General features: G+C 41.2%; 1 protein-coding gene across 2 annotated transcripts in view; it reads right to left on the bottom strand.

Moving 5' to 3' along the window:
* THEMIS (thymocyte selection associated) overlaps positions 1 to 25,755 on the bottom strand; it is a 91,222-nt gene that overhangs the window by 46,355 nt on the left and 19,112 nt on the right. For both annotated transcript variants that reach the window (XM_068412829.1, XM_068412820.1), the window contains exons 3-4: positions 16,663 to 17,121; positions 12,545 to 13,590 (exon numbers count right to left, since the gene is read on the bottom strand). In XM_068412829.1, coding sequence (XP_068268930.1) covers positions 12,545 to 13,590; positions 16,663 to 17,121 — 1,505 coding nt within the window. The remainder of the gene's footprint in view (positions 1 to 12,544; positions 13,591 to 16,662; positions 17,122 to 25,755) is intronic.

The following is a 25,755-nucleotide window of genomic DNA, read 5'->3' as shown; positions in this document are numbered from 1 at the left end:
AGAGTCACCAATCTTCTCCCACAAAGGCACTTCAAAGACATCATTAAAGGTTGTAAAATGTCCTTTATCTTTTGCCCAAAACAGTAACTGCTTTAACGCAGCTTCGTTGTATTCCTCCTTTTCGTCAGGGTCCTTATTAATAGTCTTTTTCCACGTAATATCTCCCAGTTCTTTCCATTCCTCCACAGAGAATACAAGCGCCGTGTCCTTAAAACGTACCCAGCGCTGTCCCGGCTTTATCAATTTAATCAGTTATTTTATCGTTGTCTCAATTCCTCTCTTAGAGAAGATACTAATGAGCAACGCGGAGGCAGCTTCCGTCTCCATAGCTGCCCCCCGTTTCGGTGCTTGTGTGCGCTGCACAGCACCAACCAGTGTCTGCTCTACCTTTTCTTTCAAGCAGCACCTATTCCTGGGAGTGGAGTGGCCAACTCTTCCAGTGTCTGCTCTGCCTTAGAGACCCAAGCAGCACCCTCCCAGCCGTTCTTTCCCAGCACCCTCCAAAAAATTCTGCCTACCGCAGTTATGGAATTGAGCTTGCGGCGAGAAGGATGTCCTTTTGCTCCGTGGTAACCATCCTCTGCTACCAGTTGAAGAAAAGGGGAAGGTCGAAGGTGCGGCTCACGGGTGCTGGGCGACGGTTCCGGAGTAACGACACAATCTCAATATGAGTATGGAAGTTCTCCGTTTAATGATTACACGTACAGGATATATATAGACTCTAAGCAAAGAGCACGCTGATCACGCACCAACGCCTGCGTTTCCATTGGTAAAGCCTTGCTGTCCACGCATACTAGTAGCATATATGATTGGTCTATAAATTTAGATACACAGAGCGATGAGCACCCCCTCCCCTTTTCCTGTTTCTCTTATCTGTTTGTTACAACTGCCAAGTCCTTGTTTTGTTGCATATTTGCAGTGTTCAAGGAGAGTCCAAGGTGACTCGCTCTGGGCCTAACTCTTGCTCAAAGCCTGGATTGCTCAGACTGCTCAGTGGCATGAAATCATGCCCCCTCTCACTTAACCAGGCCTCCACACTAAATTGCCTTGGTTTGAAGAAACTTAATCCTCTCTCAATGCCACGTGAAATATCTAATACTTCCCACATACTGAGTGACCACAAAAGAGGCGTGCAGAAAACCAAATTAACTGTAAATTCACAGCCTAGTACACTTCTTTATGTAGACAAGCCACCTATTTCAGTTAATTCTTTGCAACTAGGTCATAGTGATGATATACCAGCATCCCCGAGAAGAAGTTTCATTTACTCTTCCTGCTTTCACTTTCACTGTTGTGACTCTAGAGTTGATGTCTAGTCAGTGAGAGAATCTTATTATAGCAATGTCCAGATGTGACACACAGCAAGGATTAAAGTGTTATCCAACTTGTACATGCATAAGCAGGCTCCCTGGAAACAGAATTCAGACTGATATTTTCATTTTCAAACATGTATTTTCCTCCATCTAAGCAGTCAATGGAGCATCTTCCTTTCTAAGTAAGATCCAATTATAATGAGAGCTTGGATTGACAGGAAACATTATTATAACTGAATGAGTTGTCAAATCCATGATTAATACGGTTTTTCATTTAGGTTCAACAACAACAGCATCAGACCACTGGCATATTATTATTCAATAGCTCATAACATTCATAAGGAGGTTTACTTTCCATTTCGGAGGGTAGAGGGAGATCTCTCACGTTCACCTATTCAGCAGCTATATGGGGCAGAAGTGGTTTCAATATTTCATGAGAGGATTTTATCTCTGTGTTTTCTGAAGATACAAACTAATGAAAAGCCTTATGCAAAATCTAAGCCTGCTGTTTAAGGATTTAGTTTCTGTTTTCCTTCTGGCTTCCATATTTTTGCATCCACATTCCTATTGCTTGAACCATGAGAACAGAGAGGGAATATCAGTAGTGTAGGAGGTCGGTAGCTCGGGTGCCCACATCATCAGATGTTGATTGTATGGAGTATAAGTAGGAGGCAAACCAAGACCTTTCTGGTCCGGCTCTGTTCAGTGACGTGCAAAGCAGCAGATAAACAGCAGGTATTTCATGTTAACCACTGTGTATGTACGCATTTCAAAATCATAGTGTGTGGCTCAAGCAGAGCAGATTTTTTTTACAGTACACTACTTTTCATTTTTATTTGAGAGACAATGAGGGCAAGATTTTTATGAATTAGGATATTCAGAAGGAGAAAAGAACATATTTTGAAAGAAAAATCCTCCTCCTCAGAAAAGCCTTTTTATAACAAAAATGCAATTCCCTCCATCCTACATAAATTCTGCTTTCCCATTCCATTTCACAGTTTGATAGAAGATAACTGAATATTCCATTTTTCTGTTTCACTAGTTCTCAATTTCACCTTCCTAGCCTACCTCCTTAATCCGTTCTTCCATCCAAATGGTGGTGGTGCTCCATCACGGCAAGTAGTATAAATGATTTGGCTGTAAAAGCTGTGTGCTAGGGTTGACTTCAAAAAATGGCCTTTTAGTCCAGCATTCATTTATACATCATCAGTTACATCCCCCTACTTTTTATCCAAATATGATCTGTCAATATAAAAATATATATAACCCATACTGTAGCGGTCTCTTTCCTCATTTTCTTCCCTTGCTGACACCTTGCATGCTTGCACAAACTAACCTTTAACATGCAACTTTCAGTTTAATGTTATCTTCCATCAAAGTCCCACTACCTGGGGAAATTTATGGAGGCATTCTGAGAAGCATTTGAGTTTCCATCTATAACCCTTCATGTCTTGAAAGTAACTGCTACCTTCTGTAAGCCAACAGGTGAAGACACGGTTTAAGACACTGGATATACCACAGCAGATGCAGAATGCAAGCACAAAGGCCGATGTCTACTATAAGAATAAACTATGAAGTGGTTAACAAAAGACCAAGCTTACAAAGGTGTTAGTGAACCTCAAGGTTCACACCTTGCAATCTTAAATGGGACAAGTTCACACCTCTCTTCTTTTTTGTTTCTTCGTTTTTCAAATATCCACACTTCAGAATCCAGCTGTCCTAGGCAAGTCACTTGCTTTTTGCACCTCTTCTGTAAATTAACATTCAGTTGAAAACTTTTAAGCAAGGTTAAAACATACTAGTGTCCAGGAATTTCATTGTTATTATTATTTTGACTTTGTTACTGTTGTTCCTATTGTGGTAGCCAATGCACAAAATGTGGCATACATGCAAAAATGGTGTTTGTCTTTATAAATATCCAAGATTGGAAAATGAAGCATTCTGTCCCATTTCATAGATAGAAGAGACAGCTACATGAACAAGTTGCCACCAAGTGAATGAGTGTGGATTTACAGCTCATTAACTACTCCATGGCAACTGTCTCTGTGGTTATTGCTTCAGAGTAAATGTGAGGTAGCTCTGACCCTTACTGAAAGTGAGGCAATGTATCTTGCATTTACCTGAGATTTAAGCATCCATATAAAGTAACTAATGAGCTGTAAATCCACAGTCTCGCTTCACACAGTTTCTTCATGTATCTTGAGGCAATGATATTTATGTGGTTTGTCTAGTGTCACCAAAGCAGCATGTGACAGAAGTGGGAATGTAAACCAGACCTACTGAGCTTCTGCAAACCCCACTCCTTTCACGGCCAGAATTTTCTTGTAGAGCTGCTTGGCACATCTCCCGTCAAATGAGAGCAATTCACAAGCAAACTCAGGCACTCTTTTTCTCATTAATACTGCAGAGCAGGCATATACCACTTATGCAAAGCAGATGGATCAGTAAAAGTAGCTTCCAGATACAGTTGCTTCATTTCACACATAAAATATTATTTACTTTTTCAAAGACTCTTAGATTTAAAATTTAAAAGAAAATGATGCTTTGGGAATAGCTTTATCCTGTTTTATTAATAAGATTTCAACTCTAGCTAATCTGGAGTCCAATATACTGCAGAGTCTAAGCAGTCTTTAGTCACCACATTTTCCATCAGGGTGGTGCATGGCGTGTCACAAACTACCGAAGAGGCTTCTTTCTTTTTTTTTTCTCCAGTGACTCCTATCAACTGATACTCGACTAAGACTCCATCAGACTAGTTCAGGTGGATCATTGATACAAGTCACTGCCTACAGTCATTGCAAGCCTGGGATCATTGCTCTGATTTTTTCAGTGGCACCATGGGAATCACAACAGAATACCCCGTGCCTCCTCAAATCCCTTGTTACTTTCTATTAAAAAAAAAAGAAAAAGAAACCCATGGGAGGAAAATCTGAACCACAGCATCACAACATATTGCCATTTAAAATATTTACCAGTAAAATTATTTCATGTCATGAAGTAGAACAAGAACATAATGCTATTAAATACCTTGACAAAGTTCAGTGTAAATTATACACCTCTATCCATAAAGAAGGGAAATTAATTTTCTCTGTACAGACATTAAATACTTTATTTTTCAGTCTTTAAAACCTCCCTCATATAATAGTTGATAAACCTCACTATTCATTTCATTATCACCATGCTTTTTTGTGACAGGTCTATGGACTAACACATTCAAAAAGCAGAGAGGGAAAGGCCAGGACTCAGACTGCCTTTACGAATTTTAACGTATTTGATGAGTTTCTCCATAGCACACTCTGTCTCTTGATAATCACTCAATTCCTCACTGCAAGGAGGAATTTCATGGGGCAATATATTTCAAAGCATAATCCCAGCCTTCTGGGATGCTTTCATTTCCAGGATGCCCGGCTCTGACAGTACTGCAAAAGCTTGAATTTCATGAAGGAAGGCATAATGTAAATGGGCAATGTCAGTGCTTTCTTTTACATTGACCACGTACAACACTTTACTGACTCTGATGAGAATCCTTCTTTCATTTTTTTTTTCTTTTTCAGCAGAGGCTACATCAACACTAGTTGATTAAAAAGTGCCTGTAAACATCCCTGGGCTCATGGGCTCAGTATCAACCTGTGCCAACTAGCGCTTTCCCAAACAGTTCCTGGGCGTGATTTGGGGTCTAGAGCACCCCAAGGCCCACCTCCAGTATGCAGTTTGCAAGCAGCCCCACAAATAAGGAGACTGAAAGGGTTACTAGCAGAGACATCAGCAACCTCATGCCAGTTGGCCTTCAGAAAAGTCTCTGAAGGTGTCTAAGCAGGGATGGAGTCAGAGAGCCTGGCAGCTGCCTGCAGTTCCAGCAGCTGGCTCTGCAGGAGCCTCCGAAGCTCCAGACAAGTTGCTGCCAGTCCTACAGACAGGCATCGCAGGAGTACAGGGATTGTGTTTCCTGCTGGAAATTCATTGTGGTATAGATTACCTCTGGCCAGCTTAAACTGGAAAACTCTTTGGTGACTTCCAAACAGGCCAAAATACAGGCCATAAGAGGTAGCACTTCAATAACCAGCTACCCCTGAATTTAATTTTCCAACCTTGTTGCTGTGAGTAGAAGGGCAAACGATGGAGTGCAGCCTGGAGAACAGCCTTGTGGGAAGTCAGGTTACTTGGAACCCCAGCTGAAAAAAAACATTTCAGATCCCCCTCCTGCCCTGCCCAATTATATTTTTGGAGAGTTATTCTGCTGCAGTACTTCCTAGAATTTTTGATTTATTTTTTTACTTTTTTATCCTACTTCATAATTATACATAATTATGTTATTTTGTTATGTTATATGTTTTGTTATGTTATATACTTTCTGCAAGAGAGAAAAAAATGTGCCAGCCAATTCTCCCCTTACTGACATCAATGGCTTTCGGCTGAAATACTCTGTGCAAGATTTTTCTTCTTCTTATCAAGGGTTTCATATTTTCATGTGGTCCAGCTTTTTATTTCTTCTGGGCATCCTTTTTATTTTGATATTTCTTTTCTCTTTGTTCTCCAAGTAATTCATTTTTAGCTCTAAATTAAGCAATTTGCTTTTAACCAGTTGGCATTTTCATCAGTCAGCATATCCAAATGTTCATCTGTACCTTCCTTAATTTCATGTACTATATCAGCATTTCCTGTAGCAGTAACAGCTTTCTGAAATGAGACTTACACCTAAGATTGCCCGGCTAGTTTTTCAGGCAATTGTCTACTGCCTGTCCTTCTGGCAGGCACAGTGCTGTCTTCCCCACTGTATTTGGGTTTTGAGAGTAACATCAATCCACAGTAAGTGCCTACTACAGACCTGATGCTTTTCTGTGGAAATATTAAGCTTTTAGTACTGTTTAAAAGAGAAAGAGGTCTTAATGCCAGCTCTCCATACTGAGAATATCAGGAAAACTCCAGTCATTTATTAGCTGGGGCTTTATGGTTTCCTGCTCCTCTAACTCCTTCCTGTTGGTTCGAACAGATTCCTTAGAGTACCCGGCAGTCCTGGACCCCCATCATCCAGATGAGAGTGCTTCTCCAGCCAGCACTGCTTGGTTTCTTTTGCAGAAAACCCCAGGACATGAGGTTTCATGCAGGCTTCAACCCAGCATGGTATCAGGATGCATATAGGGTTTGCAGAACATGGTCGTGGGCCCCTAGGTATGGACATAGCTATAAGGATCTCTGCAACAGAGCACCAATACAAAGTCCTTCAGCTTGGACTGTCAAACGTACAAGAGAATTAAATGGCTTGACACTTGTCAGCACCTACAGCCTGCTCCAGTTTTGCTCCTAAAAACCTAGCCGAAGACAGATGCTTTGCTGATGTTTGGAACACGTGCTGCTGGGGAAAGAGATGAAGATCCATGTGCAACTTGGGATGTCCCTGCAGCTCCTACCGGATAATGCCTGTGGCCTTGGCTTCAGCTCACTTCATGAGAGAAGAGCAACCGAGGGATATGTGCTGGGAAGAAACAAGGAAGAGGAAAAGACAAGCCTGTCTGAAAGCAGCAGAGAGGACTGGAGAACCAAGGTCATATAAGTTGCGGGGGCTGAAGGACACACGACAACTGTAGTGCTGGGGGACCCGAGGCACATGGATCTGGGGGAAATCAGGTACATGTGGCACAGGATGGGTGTTAGGAGGAAAAGCACCGTGTGGCACAGTGTGGACGTGGTACTCAGAGGAGCGAGAAGCTGCAGTGCAAGGAATTGGAGGGATTTGAGGCCTGAGTCACCGGGCGAGGCTGCAGTGGGGATGGGAGTTTGGGAGACTTCAAGAACTTGGCCACAATGACAACATGAGGTGGTCATTAAGCTGGAAGGGCTGTGCTTCCAGCCTTCCCATGCTATTTATTAGGGACTTACAAAGCTATTGGAAAGTAACGGGGGAAACAGCACATGGGATGTGGGGATGGAGGAGGAGAGAGAGGGTGGAATGTGAGACTCCAGGGAGAGGGAAACCTCCTCTTCAGTGGGGACAGAGAAAAAGAGAGGAAGAGGAAGCATGGCTGCAGCCTCAGCAGCCACAGTGCTGCATATGACAGAGAGAAACCCTCTTTCTTACATTTGCGTATGCACATTTTTGCATCTGCTAATGAACAACACTTTCCTCCCTCATTTCCAGGGCCAAAAGATTATTAATTCCTGAAGTGTGTTCTTACCTATTCCTTTCTGGCTGTCCTGCATGCATTTTCTAATACGCATTTATTTAGGAAGGTTAGTTTCTTGCTACACAGCAGAAATATTTGTGTTAAATCTACACTGTAAAGGCCCTAAAAACATGAAAAATGCTCTGGAAGCAGAAAAGAAATAGTTAGGAGGAAGGAAAGGAGGCGCTGCAGGAAAACTCATTTGCTGAAAAATGCTGCTTATGTCTTATCAATTTAATTCCAGAGAAGTCTTCATTTTGCTGTGAAGACAGATGCGATAAATATGTTAATGGCAGATTTCGATAGTTCCGTTTGTAGAACTGGAAAGCCAGATGGAAGTGATAATTTTTCTTTCATTTTAATTTTGAAATAAAAAGGAAGAAAGCAAGAAAGCAAGAAAGTTCCTGATATCATAACACTGTAATGACTTTTTGAAGGATAATGGACCTTAGCACAGAATGACGATTAACTATCATGCCCTGATACTTACTATTTTATTAAATTCTGGTTCCCCTGGCTGGAATTCTCTCTGCTTTCTTGCCAGAGCTGAGCAAATTACTGCTTGTGACTGACTTTTCCAGTTCCACATTCATAAAGGTATTTAGCAGCAATCCTAGCTTGAAGCTGGAGAGTATTTTACTGAATCTACTGTTGCTCAGGCTAGATACATGCCTAAGCAGACCACTGAAAATAGCACTGGATGGAGCTAGTCTCTCTTGCTGTTTATCAGGAGCCAAATACTGCCTTCTTTAATTCCTTAAGCAGTGCACTTAGTGCCCTTGGGTTATTAGGAGTATTGGGACTAAACTGTGGCCTTCCATGCCTTGATTATGTTCCTCCAGTATTAACAGGCACTTAACAATATTTGGCGTGAGCTTTTCTTTGGTTGTTTCGATTTAAAACAAAGCCATTGAGGAACATATTTTAACACCCTCTTAAATCTGTAGGATGTTTACTGCTTGAACTGGTAAGCATAAAGAAAGCTAGAAAACTTTTGCTACTTGAATCCCTTTGAAGGGGAGAAAACAGTAGGTAACAATTAAAAAGCCTAAGGAAATTTTAGGAAACAATTTTCAAACCTCTTTTGTTCAGGGTCCCACCTAAAACCTTACTCTGGAGTTACTAAGTGAAAACTTGGTTTGTTATATTCACCGTGGTGGTTCTAACTGTGGAAAGAACAGGTACACCTGGCTTGTTCTTTTTAAATGAATTTTAAGTTCAAGAAGGTGAGGGCCTGACTGGTTCCTCCCATGGGAACTTCTGTCCAGGAACAACTTGGCAGTAAAGTGAGGCTCTCCACTCTCAAATCAGTAGCATTAACTTCTAGGGGTTTATTAGGTCACTCTCATTTTGTAGCTAAGCTCACAAATCAGAAACTGAATGGCTTAAACTATTTAATTCAACATAGCAGTTAGAGCCCCCTGAGGACTTGCTTCCACTGATTCCAGTGAGGAAAATGTGTATTTCTTGTGAATGACTGCTTGTATCCTATGTTTTACCATTAGACAAAGGGTACCATCATTGTTTTGTCATCACTAGACCTCAGTTGGGGGTGCTTGTGGGTAGAGGTGATATTAGTTATTAGATAGATATCTGCTAATTGATATTGATATTAGATATCTGATATCTGAAATATCAGATTAATTTCATCATTTGATACATATTATTTTGTTTCATTTGTTTAGCTTGTATGTATTTTCTTGGGGTGTGTCTTTGTTTACTCAATTAGCAAATAATACAAAATTGCAAACATGTGTGGTCTGGATGTTTCTTACCCAAACAATATGACCAGATGAGAGGGAAAGGGAAAGTCTGCATTGTAGTGTGGAAGGGAGAGAAGAGATCCCCAGGCTCTGGAAGTGAAAGCTGTGGCAGCAGGAGCCAAGCCAAATTAATTAGCCCTGTGAAGAGACTGGGCAGAGTGCTTGGTTAATGAAGCTACATTACGTTTGAGAAGTCATCTGTTGTCTCTGAACTTTGCTAAACCGTGCAAACATCCATGTCTCTGCAGCATTGCACCTTGCATGCAAGTAGAGGCAGTTCTTGCACTCATCTGAGGTTCCAGGCCATACTGGCTGCTAATCTCATACAATTCAGTGACTAACATGACCAAAAGTACAGTGAAACATACACTGGATAGTCCTGCTCCTGGCCCTAGTGTTCCCTTACCAAGGTCAGGGAACAGCAGGCAGACACAGCTGGAGCTTCTCTGCCCTCACAACCTTGCTGTGAGCTAAGAGGCAATCAAAGCACAAGCCATACCTAGAGGTCACCCACCCTTGCAGAGCATCTTTAGGTATTGGCATAAAACAGCCAGATCTTAGTCCTCTGAGGACTCATGCAGCAGCAGCATTTAATCCTGGAGCACCAAGCCGAGCAGAGCTTCCCAGCTGGTGGGCAAGGAAGCCATTCACCACCCTCCAGCAAGCATCCAGATCTCCCTAAGCAGCAGGCAGGGAACTGCCTGCAGGAGGATGATGGCAATTCATGCAGCACTAAAGCTTATTCCAGGCTGCCACCTTGTCAGGCTTAAGTTCAGCTCATTAGGACGTTCGTCTGTTATTTATGCAAATAAGTCTATGCATAGTCACAAAATATGCAAAGAGGGCCATTTATCAGTTTGGCACAATCTCCAACTTTCTGAACCCTCAGACATCCCAGACATATGTAGAAGAAAATGCAGTCTCCCCTGTGCCATCGCTGGCAGAGAGGCCGAGGCAGAGCCTATCCCCTACGATCCACGTCCTCTCGGAGGATTCACGGTGCTTGGGATAGAAGAAATAAAGCATTCTGTATGACTTTAAACCTATTCTGTCACAGCTCAGGATGTTTAATCTTATGAATAAGGGATCTCTACTTGTTTCACCTTTGCGGGGAAGGAGGTTTACGAATCTGCATAACTCCAAGCATTCTGACTGTAATTTATTATTTATTTATAACAAGTATGTGACAAAAAACGTCCTCTGGAACAGTCTGCTTAAATGCGCTTCTTTGTCTGGACAGCTGCAGTCTAAGGTCGCTCTCACTCATGAATGTGCAAAGGAACCTCTCCTGTGTTTATTGCTCTCTCCTCACTTCAGGAAAATATCTTCTGCACAAGTCTCATGTAGAATCAGCATCTGCCTGTTGCTCTCCACACACAACCATGAGTAACTGCAGGAGGTCTGAGTCCTCCTGAAAGGGTATGGGTCTGCCAGAAACACAACTTCAGGGAATTCTTCCCCCTTTCTGGACCCCCAAGCCAGCACCAGGCTGATGGCTTTCCTGTTAGCTCAGGGAATCAGTTTCTTGTGTATCCTCCCTAGCCTCACAGGATGGCTTATTCAAGCTGCTACAAGGTTCACTGTACAAACTAGTAGAAAAGAAGTTTCCACAGTACAAGTAAAGACAGAAGAAAATGACACAGCTTTTTGCTATATTACCCTTATCTGAGGGACCCACCTTACCCATTCACTTCTCCTATGGTCTGTTGTAACAATCTCCCAGGACCTATGTGGAGCTGTGGACCTGCGGGTGGTCTTGGAGTTGGCACTGAGGGGAGGAACACTTCCAGCAGGCAAGGAAAGATACTGAAAAGGCTCCCCTTCTAGAGTGGCTTCAACTGGACCTTAATTTAATAGCAACACAAAAAATAACCTTCACCGAACCCTCCAAAATATAATTCCATGCGTTACATTGCATTTGAAGTGCAGCACAATCACAATGGAGAGACCTGAAAGTATTTCCAATGTTTTTCCTTCTTCCCCAGTAGGGAATATGTATTTGCACATGAGAGCAACTGCAACCTAAGTTAAATATGTCCTGGACAGTCTCTCTCATTAAAGACCATCAAGGTCCCTTTCTTTGATTCTGTCATAGTTTAATCCCAGCTGGTAACTAAAAGCACCACACAGCCACTCGCTTACTCCCCCCCCCCAGCCAGTGGGATGGGGAGGAGAATTGAAAAAAAGTAAAACTTCTGGGTTGAGATAAGAACAGTTTAATAATTAAAATAAAATAAAATAAAATAAAATAAAATAAAATAAAATAAAATAAACCAAACCAAACAAAAATAAAACTAATACTAATAATTGTATGAAAAGGAAGATAACAAAAAGAGAGAGAAATAAAACCCAAGGAAGACAAGTGATGCACAATGCAATTGTTCACCACAAGCAGACTGATGTCCAGCCAGTCTCTCAGCTATGGCTGCCTTCCTAGACCAACCACCTCCTAAGTTTTTTTTGCTGAGCATGGCATTATATGTCATGGAATATCCCTTTAGTCAGCTGGGATCAGCTGTCCCATCTGTGTCCTCTCCCAACCTCTTGCCCATGCCCAGCCTACTTTCTAGGGCAGCAGCCTGGGAAAAAGAGAAGGCCTTGACACTGTGTGTGCACTGCTGTGCCATAGCCAAAACACTGGTGTGTTATCAATGCTGTTTTAGTCACAAATCCAAAACACAACAATATTTTACATGCTGCTGTGAAGAAAATTAACTCCATCTCAGCCAAACCCAGCACAAAAATTAACAAACAAATGCCTACCTTAGGTTAACCAGGAAGAAAATTTTTCTAGAAGGGGTACTCTTTCTTAACATCAAGTGCTATTCTAAAACAGGTTCCCTTTTTTATTCCAAATCCATTTGCCATTTGGGTAAGTGCAAAACCATGCAGTCAAAAATATCTATACAACCTGCCTTTCTGTGAATTTAAATCTGCCTTTTCCAGCTTAGGAAAATTATCTTTACATCATGAAAATATATGCTTCCCCTTAACAGAGATTTCAATACAGCCACTTCAAGTCTCTCCCTTCACTTTTGCATTGGTGCAGTAAAGGATTATCCATGCAAAATTATATGGCCGAGCTTTCTGCTGTGAGTCGGCATGGTTCCGTTGTTTTTCATGGATCAATTAACACACACTGGAGGTTTTAGCCGTTGTTGTCTATAATGGCTAATTTGCCTATTACAGGGAACTGAGAGCCATCTGTGTACATGCCATAAGGATACACCAGTGAAATGGAGACTGTAAACCGACAGAATATGACCTATGATTGTAAGAGATTCAAAGACAAGGTGTGATACCTTACCTTTGGAGCCTGTAGAACATCAGACACACCTTGCTTAAGAACTGCAGAACCAGGTTTTGGTGCAAGTGTTGTTGGCTTTTTGGGAGGCCTAGGTGGTGGATGAAGGGTTTGATTTTCATATCTTCGCACCATATAGTATTGCTCTTCGTTGATCTCTTCCACTGTTGTCTTAGTCACAGGTGGTACAACTGTCTGGACATCTTTGCTGAGCAAATGAACCAACATGTTTAAGCGATATACAGGAATCTCCCAGCTCTCCACTGGACTGCTGGAACTACTGATCAACAAATAAGAGTCTGTGATTTCTTCTTCAAACTGCAGACCAGGCATGGCAGCCAAGACATCTTCCTCAACGGAAAGGTCCCTCACAGACACTTTGACATTAAAAGGCAAACGAAATTCTTTGCAAATCTCAGAAAGCTGGTATTGTTTCTTGTCATGAATCACTTCCACAAAGCCACCTTCCATGTACATAGGGAGCAGCACTTTCTTATATGTATCACTTAGTATTTGTTCACAAGTTAAAACGTCTATGAGTTTCTTTCTTCCCTCATACAGAACTTCACTAGTCTGGCATTGCTGAACTAGAAATTGATCTCCAACCGAAACAGAAAAAAGCTCTTTATGAGGGGAATCAAAGGCTTTAGTTGCTACAACATGAAGTTGTTCCTTTTCACTTCTTGCTATCTCTAAGTCATAGGCAGTTGGAAACTCCCGAGGTCTTCTCTTGAACTTTCCTTTGTAGCTCTTAGGTATTAAAAAATGTCTTTTGGGGGAATCACTTCTGATCTCAGATGCTAGGACTCTTGTTGCCTGGTACTTTTTGTAGATGATGATCTCTTTCCCTGTGTACAATAATTTATAAGGTTTTTGGCTTCCTGAAGGCCCTTCCATTATCTCAGCAGCCATAGGAAATTCCTTGCTTGTTCTCTCAAATACATCTTCCAAAGACAGTGGCTGAAGGAAAGAGCTAATATCATAACAGTCTGTTATATCCTTGACCTCGACATCTAGATCTGAGAGGATATGAACTATGTCCTTTCGAACTGAAACGAAAAAGAAATACATTGATTTTTGTTTTCAAACTGACACTGGAATAAAACACACACGTCCTGTCGGCCAGATGCTAAAAGTACCTTCCTTGAGGTGTGCACCTCCATGTGTTAACATGCAAAATTAATAGAGCTAGTCAAAGTCTAACTGTTTTAATTTGAGATATATGGTTATCAGATATGCAGGAGACCTCACAAAAAAAGAGAGAAATAAGAGGAGGTGAGAATAAGGTGTGCAAGTGAACAAAAGTTTAAGAAAAAAGAAAGGGGGAAAAAAATCTAGTTCACTGTCTTTCTCACAGCACCTCCAAGTTTAACAACTGTTTATCTTATCAAACTCTTTTTCTTGAGTACAAGATGTATTTCTATTCTTTTATTTCATAGTAACTTATGGTTTCTCCAAAGAAATCAGTGGAGGGAACATTTTTAATAAATAAATAGCATTTGAACCCATTAACACATGTTGTTGCTGTGGCCAGTCTGGGAGAAATAAGATATTTTGTTATTTATAAGAATAATGAAAACATCTATAATTACTAGAAAATAATATCACTTAAAAAAAAAAAAAGGCAAAACCTTTGTATAACAAAGTCTAAGCTTATTGTTAATGAATGAAGAAACTTCTACTATAATGGTCCTATGTGGAACTCTTGCATCTTTTTCTGTGACATCTGGTTTTATTCACTATCAGAACTGAGCCATTGCATTTAACAATCTGACAGGGAACAGCAACTCTTTTATGACAACTGAACTTGCAAAATTTTGGATGCAGAACTTCCAAGCACAGAGCTGACTATGCAGTTTAGGCTTGTTTAAGAATTTGGCTCCAGATCAGTGACACCACAGATCACTGACCAGGGCAGTAAAATTTAACAAGCAAATAATACTTAATGACTCTCTTCAATAAGACTTATTCTGCATAGACCTGCACACAAGGATAGCATATCCTGGATTCACACTTCCTTGTAGCAGGACATACCAATATTTTATACTTAAAAGTCATTATCAGATGCATTTTATATGACAGAGTTTTATGACAGTGATCCAGGATCTGTTTATTCCAACTCTGCTTTTGTCACATTGACACCATCAGGTGACAAACATCCTAAGCACCACAAGGGAAAGTCAATGGAGGAGGCATGAATAATGAAAATGAGAGTTTTCTATGAGCATTTGGGGGAATTCCACCCACATAGTTTGTTCATTATTAAGAATGAGAAATATAGAAGATTCCTGCCCGCAGCCTGTGAAAATGTAATCTGCTATCCCTCTTATCAGGAATCTTTTTTATTGAATTGTGGATAGTATTTCTCATGCTTTATCTTGTGTCTATTTATAGTTTTTCTAAAAATGGTGAAAATCCATTTTTCATGGTCCACAAGAAAGCAGTCAATCATGTACCATGAAGCCTACTTTTGAAGTTTGTATTAAACAGTTATTTAGGACATATTTAATGCTTCTTAAATGTTGAGTACACTATGAAACATAAACGAAATAAAATCAACAAATACAACTCTCACTGGAATATCTGGTTGGAAGACAAGTAAATACCAAACATTTCTGAATCTTTGGAAAGCTTTTTAGAAACATTAAATTCTTATTGATTCTGCACATGTATCTAAGTGGGTATAGGAATACACCTAAGTGAATCCAGCATCAGGAGATGGGCTAGATTCCTGAATCTAGCTAGAGTTGTAGAAAATGAACTATTTTATCTAGTGAAGGTATACTTTCCAAACTCACACATTAAATCACACAGCAAGTACAGCTGAATGTCTCATGATAAGCATTTAACAACTATAGTATATTGTGCGAACAATCTCTGTACACTTTTATTTCTTTCTCTTTTATCCGTTTACTTATATCATTCATGAAAGAAAGCTCAATTGTGCAAAGATTTCCTGGTGAATATCCTCAGGAATGACATATTTCTGTTAGGATTTCATTTCTATGGAGCTCACCGGTTTGTTTCTAGTAAACGCGACAGGCCGCAAAACTTTCCCAAAAGATAAGCTGCTACCCTGCAAATTTTAACAGGATGGATGCATCAACAAGTAGAATTGCAGCAAGTTTCATCTACTGCCGGGGCTGTCCTCAAGGAAGGTCAAACGTTTTAGCTTAAGCTGTTTTTTTGCTTAGGTAGGTATCTCAGTTCAGAAAGGGTACGCTATGCACACACACATGGGTCATTACTGCAGCTCGGCTATTCAAGTCACCATATATCAGGAGAATTTCACTGTGTGCTTATACCCTTGCACACCTTCTAGTTTTACTCCCGTGACTAATTTCACTAACAGGTTTAAAGTAAGGCATAGATATAGACATTGGTAAGAACAGAACCCAGCAGTTTCAATGTTTTGGTGGAACAACTGGAACATTGATAATGTGCCATGAACAAAATAATTTTTTTTTAAATAAAAACTCGTAACACAAATTACAGCTTTTAAAGATATTGATTTTGTAATATCTTCCTGTTTCCTCAATACTAGAGGTTTCATAAATTGTCTGTGAGTCTTTTCTGTTTATATTCTATTGACATTTGCTTCGGCAATAGAGTAAAATAATATGGTTTTACTTTCTGCAGCATCCTCATTCTGAAAAATAAACGGTAGTTGAATGTGTTACAAAATATGTCTGTATTTTTTTTCTACCTCCTAGCCATAGCCATAAATGATCAAGTGGCTTCTCCATGGCCAAGTCTGAGTCTCAAAGGAAAAGAATCTGAGAACTGAACAGAATTCCTAAGCTCCATGTTTTTCACTATACAATATATTTTCTTTGCAACAATGATTTAATTATAGTAATTGATAAAATGACAACAGAAAGAAATGCAAGGTAACTATCTGAATTAACAGCTGATAAGGGAATAAAAAAGGCAATATTATTTTTATCTTTCTTCACCTTGAAAGTAGCATCAGTGGCAAATATGGGTCAGGAATTCTTGACCAAACTGAATCCTTCTTGCCTATTTTAAGCAAACTTTGTGTATTTAAGGGTACGGAGAAGAACTGAATACACCATCTCTATACCGAGACGAACAGAACACTGACTTTGATTCCTACTTACATTTCATTACTGCCTGCACTTCGTAGACAGGCGTGAGAATCAAGCAGCCATCAAAATTCTCAGGAAGTGGATTAGAGGAGTCCCACGTATGTAAGGTATTGGAAAGTTTGACAACCCGGTTCCTGCACTTAGGGATTTTCCATTCTGCAATCTCTTTTAGGGTGTATATCTGGTCATCTTCACACTCGTAGAATTTTCCTTCTTGTGAAAGGGGCAAAATAAAGAAATGAGACTGGTTATTTCTGACCACGCCACAGTTCACAGCCATCGTTCCATTGACCTCTTCCACTGAGTTAAAGGTGATCTGCTCACCATGTTTGATAGTGAGGTTTGCCAATTTTATATCCTCAGGGCTGTAGAAACATGGATGGCCAAATCTTGTTGGGCCAATAGAGACTTTTCTTGTAATTTCTTCAATGCTGACATACGGAGTTTTATCTGCCACAACCTTATAAAGACCTAAGAACAGAAAACTTGCATTATAAAAAGGGAAATATATAAAGGAAGTCATGCCAAATTTTAGACTGTGAATGCAATAAAAATGAGGAGCAAAGCACATCAAACAATTCATAACTGATAGTTTGGTTGCTAGAAATGTGACTCACAGATAATATCTACTACATGATACAAATCATAGGCAGCTGGAACTAGCCCTTTCTACTCTGCAGGTAATTTCTGACATCCAACATTTTTACATCTATGATAAAAAGAGAAAAAAGTTATTTTCTTTGCTACAGAAAAAGAAAAAATATCTTAAATTCTCATCTGTCTTTTCAGGAAACCAACCTTTAAGAAAAAAATGCAGACATGGTGTGAGGAGGAGCAACACTAATGTGATCAGTGAAATCCAGGATAAAGTTTCTGGCTAAACATTGTATTATGTATTCTTCCACACACAGACTGGGGATTCCTAGACCAAGTATGTTTAAAGACACATCACAAATGAAGAAGTAATGCCTACAGGTAAGAATGAGCAAAGGAAATTAATTTTAGCATATCTGATAGCCCAGACCACCAGAGGAGTAATTCAAATTTGGGTGTTGTAGCACTGTGGCCACCACAAGGCAATTAAAGTGCTGAAGTGCTAAAAGGCAGAAGCTGCATCTGAGCTTCGCTATCCCCTTGGGACATTATTATTTCATGTTAATCATGCCCCTTGGAGCTGTCTCATTAAGAGTCTGCATCGCAAGAGAAATATGTACATATCTATATTTGCGTGAGTGTTTTCACAGAGGAAGATGAAGTGAATGGTTCAGAGGACTAAACAGTAGGGTTTAGCTGAACCGTGTGACTCAGCTGTCTTCTTCCCCAGGCACAGCAGTGTGAATGCTGCCTTGTGGAATTACATTGCAGCTTCCTGGGACAGACATTGACTAAGGCTCTCTTCCAAGTGAAAACAACCAAACGTAAAGATTATTCCTAGGCCAAGTTTGCAAGCCAGGGGACCCACACAAATTAACTGGTAGCTACAGCTTTAGTGACAAAGCAGCCAAACTCCCTGGGAGATGCAGTGCCTTTTCTCCTTCCTTCCCCCAAAACCAACTAGCAGAAACCCTATGGCCCCAGCTGCTCCATGCTTGTGCCTCCTCTGGACTGCATAAAGGGTACCATATCTTTGTGGTAAAGGAATACTCCCACCTTGGCAGTTATGGAGCATGGGATGGGGACTCAAGGATTGCTACTTGTCACCACTGCAGACTCTTTCATCGCAGCTCCACAGCTCCTGAGTGGTTTCTGCCATGCCTACAAAGGTTTAAGTGTCCCATCCACCTGCCCCCAGTCGTCTAGTATGGGAACTGGGTCCACACTGGCTATGACGCTCTTCTCCAGAGTGTGAGAAAAGGACAGGATGCCCTAGCAGATACCTGGGTCTCAGCAAGCTGGGATGCTGCCAGAACACATTTCCTGTTGGCTGTTGGGAAGGCACTCACTCCCTTCTCTAGACCTCCTCTGATAGTGGGATTGATTAGCAAATTAGATCAGAGGATTACTTCAGTTAAAAATAACCTCCAAATTGCTTATTTTCTCCCACACCTTTTCCCTTACTGAGTCTCACCTACTGACCACAGTCAACACCACTTAGGGGCTTGCATGGAAGCAGGGGCTCCTTAAGATTGTATTCTTTAAAAAAGATATATCAAACCATTCCCTCCACCACAACAGCCATTTTTTTTTTGCCACAGAATTGCTGTGATTCTTATTTCACTGTAACAAATCCCGCTACTTTCACTTCATAGCTTTAGCACCCTTCTTGTTAAAGGAGATATTAGAAGAGTCTGGCTGTTGAGTACCTTTTAACTGAATTTATCACCAGATTGGGCATGTTTGGTTCTAGGTATCCCATGAGACCACTAGGATCTGTGGCAACTAACAGCTCTGAGGGCTTGTCACCAGCCTAAACAGTAATAGCTTATTTGATCTACTGCAGAGATAGTCACTAGTTGTGCCTATGTAACTGCTTTCTATAATTCTATGCCTTCACAGTTGTCTGCATGAGAGTTGGCTTTTCCTGCGTAAAATTAGTACCCTTGTGCAAATACTTCCTCTACATATATGTCCTCGCTGCAGCACTATGGGAAAGCCTTCAGGACTTTTTCTGGGCTGCAAGAAAGCCTCATCCATGAATGTAAGTGCACAAGTTCAAAGCACAACTTCAACAGACTTCTCTTTCTCAATGGTATTTTTAATGTTTCTCACAGCCGTTTTTAACACAAATATTAACAAGCAAGTTAGTTAGCTGCCCCAGTCCTAGTCACTACTGGAGCTGTCAGCGCAGATCAGGACAAACTGGTTCATCAGCATTTAAAAAATATCACAGTGACAAGACACCAACGACAAACTGAAATCGTGAAAAAGACAGCATCCCCCAAACTGTGTTCCAGTGTCATGCTTTGCAAGCACAACATGGGCATCATCTCCTGACAGTGCTGGGAGAAAGCAAATAGGAAACTTCTTCATTAAAAAATGTATTCAAAGTACACACGATGTATCCCAAAGGCAATAACTATGTTTACCCATCTGTGATACAGGAGCACACTCATTGACCCTAGCTAGAAAACCTTCAGAATTGCATTAAAAAGCCTCCATAAACTATGTTAAAAAACCATCCCCTGTTGAGAATATTTGGCAATGTACAGGTATGAGAAACATTCCTCTCCTCTATGAGTTTGACAGTAGACCCAGGCTCTACTAATTTTGCTGGGACGACAGAGCTATTTGGAAGCCAAGCTATTTCAGCAACAAAGTGATGAGCATCCTGGGTTGCAAAGCAGGTCTCACATGGAAGCAGAATTACCAGATCTCATACAAAACCAGACAACTGATTATCCCCTTGGGCCCAGGCAGACTGACTTTGTCAGGCTTGGAAGCAGAAAAATCTTCACCTTCCATTCTGCTGGTTTTCTTAATTTCGGTAACAGAATGCTTACATAGGCAAGTAAAGAGCCATGTGGCCTTGCATACTTAGCTTCTGTATTGATGAGACCCATGAAGTAGAGGCGCCCAATAGCCACCTGTTTATGCTTATGAATGTGCAAAGTTCCATATGTTTCTCTCTATATATAAAAGAGATGAATATATAAAAAGTTGTTTTGGTATGATGGGTGAAAGCCACTGTGGTTCCTGTCTAAGTGATATAATCTCCCATGGTATCTTCTCATAAATGCTCTCCTTGCTATGATCTATATTAAAAAAAAAAAAACAAAAAAACAAACAACATTATCTGGAACCATTCAGGACCTTATTAAAATCATTATGAATCAAATTACAAAACCAAACGTTTTCCAAACCTAAGATAGCAAGGAAATCTCCAGAGTAGGAGACATATGGTAAGTTTGAGATGGTAAAGTTTGGACATTTTGAGGTCAAATAAAAATATTTTTGTACTTTTTCACAAATCATAAAATGACTGAATCAAATTCACTTAGAATTTCCTAAGAGAGCTTGGTGGACTATTGCGGGGAAAGACAGATGGAAGTAGCAAACCTGGAAAAAAGTCCAGCTGATTTATCAACAGCTGACATTATTGCTCCTATAGACCTACTTTCTAAATGTAATCTGATCTACAACCAAAGTGCACTGGTGCCCAATAGTTTTGGGGAAAATTACAGATAGATACAAGAATAACTACAGATACATAATGACTACAGGAATATATAACCATTGTCACACTCCATGAACCCTCTGCACCTAGTGGCATTTCACTAGGTGAAGTGCCTGCCTAGCCATAATAGGATTATAAGCCAGCCCCAAACCTAATCAGCCCATCATTTTCAATAAAAGTTTTAGGCATTGATGTACACATCAATGTTTGGGTTTGGGAATCTGAAAAAATTATTTTCACTGGTATGGGAGAGAAAACATAGCCCAAGGATCACCCATTTAGTCCTGTGGGAAAGCATGTTTTGACAGAAGGATGTTTTAAACACCTTTTTACAGAACAGCATAGGCAGTTCTCTTTTACTGGTTATAGAGTGATAAAGTGTACCTCCCTGTAGCTTTATAGACTTCCCATTTTCAGTCTTAATTAGAGCCCTGAAGCAAAGGAGTATCGTTTTTATTCTCTCTTTTTCTTCTTTTCCACACAGAAAACTGAGAAAACCAGTAATTAGGCTCACCTAGTAGAGCAGCAAGTAGCCTTCAAGGAAAAAGTATAGCAGAAAGACCTTCTGTCCCAGACTGGTGGTTTCTGTTCCCCAAGGTAATGCAGAAGACTGGGAAGAGCTCAGTTCCCAGCTTCTCTGGAACTGACTTGATTGCTATTCCTCTTTTCCCTCACCTCCACCACTCACTCTGCTACCTCCTTTGCTCCAGCACCCTCCTCTCCCCATCCTGCCCCTAAGTCCCTCTCTCCTATCTCTCCATCATCTCCTATCAAGGTGAGCCTTCTTGTGCTTAATCCCTGTTCTTCCACATATGTGCTGCTTGGCCACAGACAAGTCTCCCATCCCATGGCTCACAGAGGCTGAGAGTTGAAAGGGACAGTCGTGCTCATCTACGTATCTGTCAGACCACGTAGGAACGAGCAGCGACAACTGCCAGGGACCTCCTGAGAACAGGGACAGCCCAGCAATATTTTTGCAGAAGGAATATAACAGAACAAAAAGAAATCATTTGTGCTGGCACACAGTTCGTGTGTTGTGCAAATTACCTGTCTGCTAACTTGTTAGTAGTGAAAATTGTAGTTCAAAATGCTGTTAGATGTAGCCATTGAAGTGTCTAGAGTAACAGCAGACTTCTTTTTTTAGCCAGTGTATGAGCATAGAAAGAATAGCCTGGCCCTCTGAGGCATAAAAAAGAAGAAATTAGAATGAGGATAAAATGAAATAACACAGATACTGAACTTGCGGTTGCAGCGGTTTCTGTAATGCAAAGGGCAGATTAGGCCTTTATCAAGGATCTGATTTGCCAGAGAAGAAAAAAGGAATTCTGTAGACTGCAAATACATTCAGAAAGACAAAGAATAAGGCTCATTTAAAGCCAATGAGCCCAGTTCTTCACTCACAGAGACTCTATCCCCAGAGTAACCTCAATAGAAACACTGCTTATTTATGCCAGCATGCACACGGTGAAAGGATACATGAGCCCATCACATGCAAATGATATAACTCACGACAAAGGAAATGGAAAATAACATCAAAGTGAAAGATTTCTTTGCATCAACACTGGCAAGAGAGCATTGTACGTACAGTGTAAATACAGTGCCAGACTCCTAGAGACCTGCAGATATTTTTATGGAAGTAAGTCAATGGCAATGTGAAAAAGATCATCTGCAATTTGGTTCTGTGCTTTGTTCTGGAGACAGGGGCAAGCCAGCACACTCTAATGCAATGTTTTCTTCAGAGCTTAGCATGTGTATGTAATAAAGTGAAAAGGAAGTAGGTTGAGAAAAAGCAGAGACGGGGACATCTTGACTTTGTAAAGCAGAATCATTCTTCAGCTAAGAACTAAATTAGAGAAATGACAAATTTACATCTTACCAAAAAGCTCTTGAATTCATAAGAGTACATATACAGAGAGCAACAAGAGAGCTGTGCTCTCTGTTGGGCTAATAAGAAGTGTCATTATGCCCTTCTTCAGTGCTGCTGTTCAGTAATACCCATCATGTGGAGGATAATAATGAAAAATTTCAGCAAAATGAACTCTGAATTTATTTTTCTAGTGAAATAACCCAGTTTTCTAGAACACTGGTTGGGACAGTTCATAAGTAGGCATGCAAATCGTAGTGATTAAACTGAATTTGAAAATGTGCTCAATAGAGCAACATCCAAATGCCAAGTTGTAAAATTGATCACTTGAATGCAAACGAATCCAGATTCACCAGGTTCAAGCATTTGAAATAACAAGTCATTCTGTTCTAAAAATCAGGAGATTCAATACTAATAAATGAGGGATTATTTTTATCACTCAGTTGTGATGGATATTTTAGGATTCAAATGTTCAAACCCATCTGCCAATCAAGATTTAGGATATGACTTCCTATATGTATATATATTTTAGAGATAGAATAGATTTTAATAATAGCAAAGAAGCTTGGATTTCAAGAAAAATACCAAGTATCCTGAGAGTTCACAGTACAGTAGTACTTCAATATCTCTAGACAGCCACAGATAATTAAAATGTCTTTGATCATTACATTTGGGCCCTACTAGTACTTGAAAATGGCATTCCAAAAGAGACTTTTAATAAGTGCTCATATAAATGGTTCTGATTCACTGAGTAAGAAAAACATGAAAGTAAATTGAGGATCTACTGGGGAAAAGAAAATGATATCTAGGACTATTTCAGAGAGAAATCTGTATTTTGGAGATGGAAAATGAAGGTATGGCACAAGATATTTTCCTGTGGAATTCAGATGAAACATTGCATTCCCATGCACTTTTACATTTTATTTGCTTCAAGAAGTGTGTCTTGTCTCCCTCTGCAGAAAAAGCACGCACCACTTTGGGCACTGGCATAACCTAAACCATGTATATGCATGTGCACACATTCTCACTTCCTCTGCAATACATTAGAAGAACAACAATGAGGTTACTAAGTAAGTCAAGCAATCAAACACTAGAAAACACTCATGTTTCCCCATGCAGCATCAATTTAACCTCCCATGTGCTTGCAGTATAATACGGTGTTAATTAAATGTTTACATTCTGTTTTTTTTCTACAAAACTGTAGTGTCATTCAGCGCATTAGCTGGACTCCTGGCCAAAGTGAGTCCTGGATGTGATCTCAGGCTCTCAAGGGCTGCTGTGTCCTGTGTGTGCTCTGTCCCAGTGTTTCCTACCTTCAGGTGTTCCGTACCTTCTCTCCCAGACCTACACAGGCCCCCTCTTACATTCCACTGGCCTCCTCGTGCTGTTTTCCAGCCTGCTCATCTCCTCTTCCCGAGGGGCTTCCATTACCTTTGCTGCCTGCAAGACTCCCAATATATGGAAATGCCCTACATATATATTTCTGGGTGGACACAGTCCTCCTCTGATGCTAGTAACCACCGCCACTGTAACCACCGCCACTGCTGTCTCTAGTCCCTGATCTTTGCAATATCGAGGCTACTTAAACAGAAGCAACCAACTAGGAGGGTTGCAATCAGCTTCAAAAAGGAGAAAAGAAAAGTAATTGTTGTAGCTGACTCCCTGCTAAGGGGAATGGAGGGCCCCATATGCAGGCCAGACCCAACTCACAGGGAAGTCTGCTGTCTCCCTGGGGCTCGGGTAAAGGATGTTGCCGGGAGGCTTCCTGAACTGGTGAGGCCCTCTGACTACTACCCACTATTAGTATTCCAGGCGGGTAGGGATGAGATTGAAGGGAGAAGTCCCAGGGCAATCAAAAGGGACTTCAGGGCCCTGGGGCGTTTGGTGAAGGGGGTAGGTGCACAGGTGATATTCTCTTCAATTCCTTCGGTGTTAGGTGAAAATAGGGAAAGGATTATGAAAATACAACAGATTAATACGTGGCTAAGAGACTGGTGCCGTAGGTGGGATTTTGGGTTCGTTGACCACGGGGCGGCTTTCATGGCAACGGGCCTGCTTATGCCAGATGGGGAACAGCTGAGTCAGAAGGGGAAAAGGGTTATGGCCCAGAAGCTGTCAGGGCTGATCAAGAGGTCTTTAAACTAGGTTCGATGGGGGAAGGGGATAAGATCAGGGCAACCACAAATGAACCTAAGGGCGACAGGCCTGCATCGGGGGCAAGGCCGCTAGCCCAACTGAAGTGCGTTTACACCAATGCACACAGTATGGGCAACAAACAGGAAGAGCTAGAAGCCACTGTACAGCAGGAAGGTTATGATGTGGTTGCCATCACAGAAACATGGTGGGATGACTCTCATGACTGGAGTGCTGCTATGGATGGTTATAAGCTCTTTAAGGGGGACAGGCGAAGCAGGAGAGGCGGTGGGGTAGCGTTGTATGTTAGGGAGCGCTTGGATTGTGTCGAAATCGAGGAAGATGATGAGGATGACAAGGTTGAATGTCTATGGGTAAAGATCAGGGGGAAAGTCGGCAGGGCGGACATTACGGTGGGAGTCTGTTATAGACCACCCAACCAGGATGAGCAGGCGGACGAGGCGTTTTACAAGCAGCTGTCAGAAGCTGCCCGGTCGCCGGCCCCTGTACTCATGGGCGACTTCAACTTGCCGGATGTCTGCTGGAAATACGACATGGCAGAAAGGAAGCAATCTAGGATGTTCCTAGAATGTGTGGGGGACAACTTCCTCATGAAAGTGGTAAATGAGCCCACTAGAGGAGGGGCCCTGCTTGACCTGTTGTTTGTGAACAGAGAAGGACTAGTGGGAGATGTGAGGGTCGGTGGCCGTCTTGGGAATAGCGATCACGAAATTTTAGAGTTTTTGATAGTGGGGGAAGTAAGGAGGGGCAAGAGCAGAACTTCTGCCTTAGATTTCCAGTGGGCAGACTTTAGCCTGTTTAAGAGGTTGGTGGACAGAGTCCCTTGGGAGTCGGTCCTGAAGGGCAAAGGAGTCCAGGAAGGCTGGACGTGCTTTAAAAAGGAATTGCTAAATATTCAGGAACAGGCTGTCCCAGTGTGTAGGAAGACAAGCCGTCGGGGAAAAAGACCGGCCTGGTTAAACAGAGAACTTAG

This window comes from Nyctibius grandis, chromosome 1 (genome assembly GCF_013368605.1).
Source record: "Nyctibius grandis isolate bNycGra1 chromosome 1, bNycGra1.pri, whole genome shotgun sequence".
Taxonomy (NCBI): domain Eukaryota; kingdom Metazoa; phylum Chordata; class Aves; order Nyctibiiformes; family Nyctibiidae; genus Nyctibius; species Nyctibius grandis.
This window is presented reverse-complemented; position numbering and strand designations above follow the sequence as displayed.